We start from the raw sequence: 12,116 nt of genomic DNA on the forward strand, positions 1-12,116 counted from the left end.
CGTAAAATTACTGAGAAACATGCCATTTTGTAAATAGCAGCATCTGGCATTTAGGCTATCTCTCTTTTCAGAAACAGGACTCAGTACACAGCATTCCTTTCATAATATTCATACTGATATTTATGGTATCACACATTCCGCCAAGCCAACAAGCCATTTCCATTGAATGGAACTATTATGTCACCTCTATTTAAGCATATTTAAGTCGTATAGACCCTTGTTTACATCTGGGGTTTAATGAGAAGTTTTGCCTTAAAAAAATTATCCATACCATTAAAATGACCCCCTTGTTTCTACCATCACTGTTTACTCAGTCATCTGTATTTGTTATTTAGGTGTACTTTGACTGTAATTCATTTGCTGGTCTTGTTATCCCCTTTTAACCCTGTTCTTCAGTGGTCAGATATTGTACATTATTTTGCTATGAATTCTGAGAGTGTATGTCCATCTATTATGTAGAAATTAGAATAAATTATTTTAAAAATGTAAAAAAAATCCCCCCAAATTATTCCAAGAACTCAAAGAATAAATACAAAATAAATTGGGGAAGTGTTTAGTGAAATCCAATGCTACGTGTGAGCCAGAGGGATATAAAACCTCCCAGCACTGGACTGCAGAGCTGTAGAACTGCGTTCTCTGAAATGATGGAGCTGCATCCAAAATTTCTGGAAAGGCTGGAGTGATTTTGCTATCCAAGACATATCATATAAAATTAGCCAAAGGCTAAAGTATCTGCCTGTACTGTGGATGTTACCATGGTGTCCTTGAATCATAAAAAGTGTGTGGTCTTGTTTCACAGTTTGTAGTTTGGTTGGTGCTCCAGATAAAGATAAGTTTGAATATGATCATTTATATAAGAATTCTTTTTTTTTAGGTCTTAGAAAGACCTCAAGGATAACACTGATATACAAAGGTCTCTTTACGGGGTATAGGTCAAGCCCGACATATAGAAAGAAACTAAGAAATCCTCCTTTGTGTAATAGCCCCTAGCCTACCATTCATCATTTAACCAAGCCAAACAGTGGCCACTTTTCAAACTGTGTTCTATTTTTGAAAATGTTCTACTTTCGGGTGTTCTGCCTCTGTATGGTGTGTCTCCAGTGGGAAAGATCCTTGTGTTATACAGCAACATAATAGATAATTCAAAGCTGCAAGCAGTGCACCCCACTGTTTTCCCACATTATTGGAACAACCTCACCCACTGTGATATCACAGGATATCATTCCGCCTTGTGCATTTAGATAAGCTGTACTGACTTATGTACTAGGACTGGCTTGAAGTTCTTTAACAAACTGTCTATTAATTCCAGCACTAGTGTGGAGATATTAGCCAATCCCAGGTCAGGAGTGGGAATACTACTAGACAATCTCAGCTCTTGAGTGAGGATAACACAGGTGAATCCCATCATAGGAGGAGGGAGACTACCTAATACCAGTTTAGGAATGGAGATACTAGCAAATCACAGCACAGGAGTGGGGAAACTAAAAGCCAATCACAGCACAGGACTGGGGAAACTACTAGCCAATCACAGTACATGAGTGGTGATTGGGTAACTACTAGCCAGGTCATATGTGGAGAAACTACTAACAAATCCTAATTCAAGAATGAGACTTCTCCATACTAGTCTCAACTCAAAGAGCTGGATAATACTAGCCAATTACAGCAGTGGAGAGGAGATGCTAAGAGCCGATCGAAGTGGAGAAGTGTGGATACTATCCAATCACATTTCAAGAAAGAGGAATTTTATATGCCTTATTCTGCCTTCAAATGCAAGCAGGGTGTTGGATTCCTCCGAGTTCCAACTCGTTCCCCCAACTTGCTTCATGTGGTTTTTGTGGGAAGTGGATGCTCTCAAGATGTCATGTTGATTTTAGTCTTTCTGTGGGTGATTTTGAACACACATATAGCAAAACAACATATTTCAAAATGACATTACTCTTCATTAAATTCCTTACAAATTGCACATTATTATTTTATATTTTAATGCTGATTCCAGCCTTTCAAAAACAGTGTTTACATCACAACTTTGGCAGTTCGTGCTGCATTGAATATTTCGATATGTCCGATCTCAGCTTCCGACTTTAGAGGGTGTTCATGTGGTGCTTCCTGGTGGGAGACTCGATTTTCCGATAAAACCAACACCAATTGAATGCAGCATTTCTAGATGTCTTTGCTAGTAATAAAACTTAGCAAAGACAAAGGATACTGCGAGCCAATGGCAACTCAGAGGGCGGGATTAACGTAGCCAATCCGGGCTCAGAGAGGCGGGGGTTGTCGGAAAACAGGTGGGCAGAAAATAACGGGAGGACACCGTGCGCTCTTATCGGATACTTTCTCAGGAGAAATGACGGCTGTGGTCCATGGAGTTTTGAATACCCCTAAAATGACACCCAGAGGATATTATTTTAAGTTAGGGGGACGAAAAGCACAGAGGTATGAACATGTCAAGAGTTTTATTGTGTTTAATTTAAATTTTGTGGGTGTTTAAAATTCACCAGCGCTGTGGGTTTTTTTTGTTTTTTTTTTGATTGAAATGTATTTTACCGTTACATCGGCGTTGTGTGTGTGTATTGTTTTCCCCCGTCTTGTTAGCAGCAAAGCTCATTTATGAAGAGAAAGAAGCGCTTATGCATGTCTCGTGCACACCTGACCTCATTCCAGAGCAGTGTAAAATACAGCACGTGCCGCAGTCAGACAAAGGTTGCGTCCCAGAACACAAACTACACAGTACACTAATGAAATGACTTCTAATAGTGGTGTGCATTTTTTAAAATATTGTTTAGTTGGAAGCATACAGTTTGGGACGCAGGATTAAGCCACATTAGTCATTAGTCATTTCTGTTACTTTAAATTATTACCTCTAAAACACAGTTTGTGATGTTGTGTCGTTTAAAGGACAAAATGTAAAAAACAATATGAAAAAAGTGTGTGTGTATATGTGTGTGTGTGTGGGGGGGGGTAAGAGTATAATACTTATATACATATATATATTAAATATATATATTCCTAATTATTCAATTGGCAGATCATTTTCAAATTTCAAAAATTAATACTTGATAAGAAAAAAGCATACATTTCTGAAAGATTTTTTGTAATTATATGCGAGTAAAACAAGACACTTTCACTAGATAATATGACTTAAAGCCAGTAAACATGTAAAGAAACTGGCTGAATAATGTTGCAGTATTTGTTTTTATTATTTCAAACTGACATTTGATGAAGGATATTTATTTAATGTGTTCTGTGTTATAGTTACTACAGTATGTTTATTTACCAATGATTTATTTATTTATGTTGTATCTGCATACGCAGACATGGAACTGTTTGTATTCTGGTGCATTTGTAACATTGACTTTCATGACCAAGTCATATTGTTATACACAGTTTGTAGAACCTTAAAATATGTAAATTACGTTACTCTAAGGTGTACTAGTCATGAAGACTTATTCAGTTGTGCATGGTTTGCACAATCTCAACAGAAAAGCATGAAATGAAACTTGATACTGTAGCACAGCTACACATGAGACTAATGTCACCTTGCCCAATGCCAGTTGTGGGCTACACAATAAAATTCTCCAGTATTAGACTAAGCCACAGTGGAACTGCTGAATGCAATCAGAAACTCACAGCTATGGTCCAGCATCTGCTGTAAAGCCTTCCCAGAAAACTAGAAGCTGTAACTGCAGAGGAGAGACAAAGTCGGTTATTATCCTTCATTTTAGAAGAGCTGGTGTATTCCATTTATTCACTGAAGGTTTAAAATGTACCAAATTTGCTTATTTGAAGAATACACACACACACACACACACACACACAAATCAGCCACAACATAAAAACGACTTTGTTTCTGCACTTTCTTTTATCAAAATCAATTTTCATATACCCTTGCTGCTGTTAGTCATCCTCTAGTCTTTCACCAGTTGTCATAGGATGCTGATCACAGGGCACTGCTGGGATATTGTCCAACATTGATGCTTAAGCATTCTCCTGCATACATTCTCACCACATCAATGTCACTGCTTCGTGGTGGTTCTGTGTGAGTCCTGATCTTTGAAATACAGGATGAAAGAGGGCTAACAAAGTATACAAAGCAGCAAATAGAATTGGTGAAATACAGATGCAGGTGAATGCTAACTGGAGCTCAAAATGGGCAATGGACAATGAGCGTATAAACAATGTAACGGCTGATTGGTGTATAGTACACATCTACTCTACAGGTAACTCACTGCATATACAACTCTTATTCCTTCTTTTAATGCCTTTGCAGGAAGAATTGTTCACACATCACCTTCACATGAGAGAATGTGCTATTTCAGCATTTTAAGGTTATTATAGGTCAGTCACTGGAAAGCAATGGCTATTTAAATGTTTTATATTCATGCTCAAACTAGAGAGAGATCAATGCTGGTGATTTGTCATTCACCCCTCCACTGCCTTTGCACAATGACCTGTCAGTGTAGTATTCACTTCAACACGTTAAGCAGAAAAAAAAATCCATGGTTAGTCTTTTCATTTATGCACCATCTGAGTACAAGCCTCCCAGTTAATTAGTATCTAATAGAATAACTCAAAGAAAATACCATATTTAGTGTGTGGTGTATTCAAGAAGTGTCAGAGAGCAGAGCGTATTAGTGCTAATAAACCTGCTGGTCTCAGCTCTGAAACTTCTCTGAATTTCTCTGAAATGATGAATTTATAATCTTGCGGTTAGGCATAATTACCACACGCCATGACAAAGTTTCTGAAATATACACCATAAAATTCAACTTTTGTTTCTATTCTCACTGTCCATCCTTTTAGCACTCTGCATTTCTACTCTTTATACATTGCTTACCCCCTTTCACCATTTTCTTCAATGGTCAGGACCCCCACAAATCCACCGCAGAGCAGGTATGATTTGGGTGGTGGATCATACTCCACTCTGCACTGACATTGACGTGGTGTTAGTGTATGTTGCGCTGGTATGAGTGGATCAGACACAGCAGTGCTGCTTGAGTCCATTGCATCCACCCCTGTCCACTCTGTTAGACACATTTACCTCGTAGATGTAAAGTCAGTAGCTCATCTGTTGCTGCACATTTGTCTTGGTAATTGTGTTGGTTGGTGGGTGTACGTTACTATATGAATAAAGGTTTATGGACAATCCCTCATCCAAAAATGGTGTTCACGGGAGGTCTAACACTGACTGCAGTAACAGCCTTTAATCTTTGGGGAAGGTATTCGTCTACTTGTTGGTACATTGCTGTGAGAATTTGATTGCGTTTATAAATATTAGTGTCGTCGTTATTGAAGTTTAATGATTAGCCCTGGAACACTCCAACTTATCCTAAATTATGTATTTGATGGTGTTCCATCAATCTGGAGAATGCAGTGGCATGGATTTCTGGGGCGTTTTATACGCCTTTAGTATCTGCGTGAGCATACAATGAGCATAGTTAAGCATAGTTTATCTAGTTAAGCAAAATGTTAATTCCTTCCACATCCAGTGAATTTTGATTTATAAGTCAATTTTTTAATAAAATTTCAAATATTCTCTTGCTCTTTTGGCATTTTATATTTGCGTTGTATAAAACATGACAGTTGCCATTGCTTTCACAGTTGGTAATATCAAGGTCATGATTTTATTTTTAATCATCTAAACTGAAAGCACGCAAATCAATATTATCCCCAAGATTAATATTGCTTTTGCAGCACTTTTTCCATGATGGAACTCGAATGCAGTGATGCATAAATTCTTCTTTCTTGCAGTTTTCAAACTACTAAATTTTAATATTTATTTATTTATTTGTTTGTTTGTTTGTTAATTATATTATTATTAGTAGTAGTAGTAGTATTTCTTTTGAAATAAAATGACAACGGTCATTTTTAATACTATGCAACTGTTCCCATAAATGACAGAAGAGCTGGAAAATGTCTGAATTTTTAATTACAATAATACATTACACAAGAAAATGCTTTAAAACTTATTTCTACACCTAATATAATAGCTGGGTCAATGTAATGTCATATTTAATGTTCTTAAAATGTTCTTAAAACGTTCTTTAGAGGAATGTAATCAGCACCAAGTCAATGCAGGATACAATGTTAATAAAAGCAAATGAGAACAATATATTTATGATAAGAATGACTTGCCTGGAGACAAAAAAAAAATAAATTAATGGAAAGTAATTCCAACATAATGTAATCAGAATAAATTACTGATATGACTCTCTGAGTGATTGATTTGTTGAGACACCAACAGCTACTATAACAGCTTCATTGTGCTTTGTCATAAATTCTCTGGAAAAGTATGGGTATGACGGAACACCATTCCTCAAAAAGATGCTGTCTTAAAACCATAGCATGTGATTTACATCACTGTTCTTGTCATTGAACACTTGTGACATCTTATGTCCCGTTGGAAGAGATCAGCTCCATTAGGATTGGAATGCTCCATTATAGGACAAAGGTGATCAGTAAAAATAACATTGCATTGACTTGCAGCGACCCTAGTGAATTCAAACCATGCACCAAAATACACCTATATACCATAAGAGAGCCAGCTGACCCCATCATTATAGCAGCCAAGCATTCAGTCGGTTCCATTCCCTTGGTGTACACCACACATTCAGTCACTTAACTGTGGAGAACATTATGAAGAATGATATATCTAAACATTAATTTTTTTTCCACGGCTCTGTAGATCAGTGCCATTGGTCTTCCTTCACTGAGTTCTTACATGTGCATTCATCTTTGTAATAAGAGAATTAAGGACTGCCTTTCTAGTGTAGTATTCCTTTCATGTAGAAACAGACAGACTTTTCTTGCTGAATATTGTTGTCACATGCTTTATTGACATTCTCATTCAAATGATGAACAGCTGGTCCTTTGTTTCACCTTAAATATCTCTTTATTTCAGAAACACAGTAACTGAATGTGTGCTTAAGACCACAATTTCCAACCTTATTTACTGATGCCATTCCTACCGATCTAAATGAAGTTGTCAGTTTACTCACAGTTCCAGTTTAAACACTGGCCATTTGAGCCGTCTTTGAGATTGAAACCCATGCTATTCATGCCCCAATAATGAACCCTCCTTAATAGACATTTAGATTCTTTCCTCTTGCTATCTTGTTTCAAAACCAAGGTTAACAGACCTGAAGGGCATGGTTCTATATGCCACAGAGCATGGAAGGATGTAAATTGATATATTTTATTGTGCCATAAACACGACTCGAATCATTAACATCTAACTATGCCACATATATACGCACAACTATATGTTTATTGTTCAGACATTTAATTAAAGATAGGTTGCTTGTCAATCATAGTCAAATATAATAAAGAAGCATAAACTAATAATGCTAATATTTATTATATATTAATTTAACAATCTTTTACATCACTGCACATTATGCCCACAACAAAACACACCTTTTGTTTCCTAACACTATGGGTATATTTTACAGTACAGTCATGTTCAGTATGTTTTAGTATGAAGATTTAGTACATTTTGCCATAATGATTTGGCAAATTACTTTTTCAGGTTACTGTTAAATTTTTTTTGGCTTATGGATAATTTAAACAGCTGAATGTTTTGATTGTTTATTTTTGCTGACATCACAAAATATGGCTTTGTTCCCTAAGCAGTAAACTAAAGGCATTGTATAAAATTTAATAACAAGGATCTGATTTGTTTTTTATTCTATTGAACTTTTAGTTTTAGGTCTATTGAAATGACCCAAGGGAGAAAGGATTTCCAAAGATTTGGTATATTTGATTGTGTTTTGTAAATATAAACAAATATAATATTTGATGCCTGCAACTCACAAATTTGATTTGTCAGAGTAAGAGTGAAAAATGAATAGAATATTCAATTGTCAAATCGTTTTCTACGACAGAGTTTTAGGGCCACAGCATTGAAAAAAAATTTGATTCAGAGAATAACATCAGAATTCTAAGAATAATCTCGGAATAATTCGCTGTACGTATAATGGGGCAGACACACAGTGTAATTAAGGAATGCATTGTGTTGCTTAAGTCATACTATTTATTCAGAAGAGGGCATATAGTTTCACAGGATACAATTAATGATCATGAAAATGATAGATCCAGAGCAAGTGGAACTCCAGCATGCCCACGAGGCTCCATCGCGTTATGGCTGTCTTTCTGTCTATATATTATAGAAAATAATACCCCAAACAGTGTTTCTTTTTCTGAGAGTATTCTAAGAATTATTCTGAGATTATTCTCAGAATTCTGACTTTATCCTTGGAATCTTTTTTTTTCTTCTTTCAATGCCGTGGCCCTAAAACTCTGTCGTAGTTTTCAAATATAACAAAATAAAAAAAATAATACAGCATTACAAAAAGAAAGTTTTTCAACTTAAGATTGCAAAGAATGTAGTACACAATATGGTGAAAATAAATTAAACAAATCCGGAAAAAAAATCATTCTTTGTGGACAACACTGTTGAATATGCATGGCCTTCCAACCTTCAGACATTAATTCATAAGAAACCTTCACGCATGGGCTTGAGAATACATTGTCACTAAACACAGTCGGCCACTGCTTCAAAAAAAATGAAACCAGAAGCTCTATTATGCAAACATAAACCCATATATAAATTTTATGCAGGAATGCTGCCGAGTTCTCTGGGCCAAAGCTCATCTCTAAAAGTGAGTAGAAACATCTGCTGTGGTCAGATGAGCTCACAATTCAGCTTGTCAAGTTTATTGAGTTCTCCCTGACAAAGATAAAACCATCCAGATTTTATTAGTGAAACGTGCAAAAGCCAACATCTGTCTGGTTTGGTTTGGGGGGTGCATCAGTGCTTACATCATGTGTGACTTGCATATGTAATAAGGTATCATTGTTGTAGAGGTTTCTATTGGAATTATAGGGAGACATATGCTGGCATCAAGGAAAGATGTAGTCCTGGGAAGTCCATGGTTATTTCAGCAAGACCATGCCAGACCTCATTGTGAACATGCTACAACATCATGGTTACATTTAAACAGATTGTGATTGGCTGGCCTGGTTGCAGTTCAGATCTAACTCCTGTGGTGCATCATAAAGAGGAGAAATCATAAAACAGCAACCACATATTGTTGAGCAGTAATTTACTAAGAAGAATGGGCACTTGCAAATCTACAACATTTGCAAAACAATTAGAAAGTGTAATTAAGATCAAAGTTGATGTGACACAATTGTAAATATGTTTCTGTCCCAACTCAACTCATTTGAGTGTGTTGCAGGTATCAAGGAATAGTAATAAATAAAAAATAAAAATAAAAAATCATTTATATTCACAAAATACAGCCCAGTTGGTCAAAACATTGGAAATATTAAATGTATTATGACTCTTTTTTAATGTATAATTTGTAATTAAATCATTAATCATTACAGAAGTAGTCATTTTTCTAACAAATACAATAAACAAATATCTATTTCTTGCTACATGTAACTTTAAATTGAATTTACTCATCGTTTTTTTTATATGTTTTTTCCTTTGCAGCTCATCAGCCTGAGGGACTGTGGTTTAAACCATGGTCAGATCTAAAAGAATGATATTAGCTACCTCACCTTAAAGGTTTTAAAGATGTTTTTTTAAGAGACCCTAAGTTATATACCCAGTGGCATGTTTGGATAGAGGATTCCTGCATTGACTGAAATAGTGTTAATAACAGTTTGTCCTTGAAAAATCTTTGCCCCTGGCTCTTGGATATTTGGATTTATATTCACCTACAGCTGAATTAAATAATCCCTGGATCCTGGGTGGCAGACTGCTCCACTGGCCATAAATACTATGGCTGCATATAGATCCCTGCATTGAAGATGGCTTTTGTGATAAAAGTTATAGAAGTGTGAGAGTCATCTCCCCAGGTTCAAAGTACCATTGATTAATGCAGCTTATATATCAGTTGGGAATCTGTGGCCGTAGCTATGATATAGTCGACCACCAGAGAAGTTCTGCAGATGTTTGGGAAATGGGTCCAAAGCTGCTGAACTGCATTACTGTAGCTGTGCTTCTGGCATTCTTGGTCAGCACTGTGAACACTTGCCCCAAGAACTGTCACTGCACAGATAGGAATGGACTCAAGACAGTCCAGTGCACATCCCGTGATCTTGAGAAGATCCCGGCCAACATTCCAGAGGACACTGTCTCTCTTCAGCTAGCTTCCAACCGCATCATCCGCATCCCCAGCCAAGCCTTCAAGGGCCTGAGGCGACTCCAGGATCTGGATATATCCAACAATGCCATTGAGGTGGTGGAAGAAGGCGCTTTCCTGGGTATGTCAGAAGGCCTCCGTGCCCTGGACTTGTCAAACAACCAGTTGAAAGGGGTCCCAAGGGAGACCTTTGCCCGGCTCCATGCTAAGATCAACTTGGCGGGAAACCCCTGGCACTGTGAGTGTGCACTCCAGGAGGTGTTGAGGGAACTCCAACTGGATCCTGAGACAGTCAACCAGGTAAACTGCCAGACAGCTGTGAGGGAGGAATATGCAGGCAAGCCCGTCATCCAGGTACTTGACTCTGGGATCAACTTCTGCAGCTTCCAGCGCAAGACCACAGATGTGGCCATGTTCATCACCATGTTTGGCTGGTTCACCATGGTCATCGCCTACGTGGTGTACTACGTGAGGCAGAACCGGGAGGATGCCCGCAGACATATGGAGTACCTCAAGGCCCTGCCCAACAGCCCCAGGGACAGTAAGGACTCAGATACAATCAGCACAGTGCTATAGCACAGTACTCCAAATATATTCTTTATGGCCAGTGACCTCTGAGATTCCTCATGGGCCTTAAGGTGAATCCCACTGTTTTTGTTCCAAATTGTCTGGTTATTTGAATACTTGAGGTGTATACAAAGTCATTCAGAGTAGCCTGATGTGATTGAGATATGCACCATCCAAGAGAAATGTATTCAGAATTGTTTACAACAATGCTGATTATGACTAAGTGAGATGCATTGCCTGAAGCCTTAGGCATAGAGCTGAAACATCTTTTAAATCTATTAATAAAGGGGACGTATGTCCAGGTTGTAGCAAAATAATACTCAATAGATCACATGTTTCAGATGTACTACTATTTTCTTGTTATTAATATTTTATTAAATACAAATGCACACACTTTAGTTCCAAAAGTTTATAATAATTAATGAACTGACCTACTTCAAGGTGCATCATTTGCTGACACAGATGTTTAAATGTACACACATAGCTTGCATATCCTCCTACCGAAAAGACTGAAATAAATTAGAGCCAAATATTGCTTAGAGGAGGAACAAATTATGATCCAGTACTTGTAAAATGTTTCAGGGTGTCTTTTGTGTTTTTAAAAGAATATTATAATAAAATAATTAAACAAAATAGAAAATAAAAATATTAATAATAATAATATTTGTAAATCTGACATTCCTGTCAAACTTAATTACATTCAACTAAGGCAGATTTCTCTATAGGGCTGTGTTTTCTATTAAACCACTATGAATGACTTTATTTACATCTGAATCATTCAGGCATTAAAAAAATAAAATAATATGTTAAACTTCCCCTTTAAAATATGTGTCAGTTGTCCATTGCTAATACAATTAGGGAATAAGAGATTTCATTTAAGATTTATTACAATAAAGATTAATATTATTTTTAACCTGAGACATGAATATAGCACAATGTTTATATATTTCCAATAAACACGTTATTGTTTGCATTTTTGATTTACTGCCTATGAATCCTGAAGTGCCTAAATTTTACACCAGAGCACAAGAAAGGGCTGTGGTGTGGCTTTTTATTTATTCAAAATAAAAAAGGTTATAATTGGATTTGATATGTTTTATACTGTAAGAGGAAGTATCAGATCATAATAAGTGCATTAAAAGAGCATCCCTCAAAAAAAATGTTTAATTTATTTGTTTATTTATTTAGCCTGTTTATTTTGAAACCCCAGTTTGCATTGTGTTAAATTTCATGATGAATGAACCTTTGTAGAATTTGTTTGACAACCTAAAAGTCATCAGTGCAGAGAAGGCAGAAAGATAAGTGCTGGGACTGAAATGAAAGATACACTCACAACTAAAATTAATATGAACATTTTTTTTTCTTGTTTATTATCGACCAAAATGTAAATTACCTTTA

The 12,116-nt window shown here is 36.5% G+C and overlaps 1 protein-coding gene across 1 annotated transcript; it reads left to right on the forward strand.

Moving 5' to 3' along the window:
• The first annotated feature begins 9,884 nt into the window (after window positions 1-9,884).
• On the forward strand, window positions 9,885-10,783 carry LOC136690727 (leucine-rich repeat-containing protein 3-like). The gene has a single exon (XM_066662687.1). It carries the CDS (start codon window positions 9,885-9,887, stop codon window positions 10,725-10,727), a length of 843 nt encoding a protein of 280 aa, XP_066518784.1. The 3' UTR covers window positions 10,728-10,783.
• Window positions 10,784-12,116: the final 1,333 nt, after the last annotated feature.

This window comes from Hoplias malabaricus, chromosome 3, assembly GCF_029633855.1.
Source record: "Hoplias malabaricus isolate fHopMal1 chromosome 3, fHopMal1.hap1, whole genome shotgun sequence".
NCBI classification, from domain to species: domain Eukaryota; kingdom Metazoa; phylum Chordata; class Actinopteri; order Characiformes; family Erythrinidae; genus Hoplias; species Hoplias malabaricus.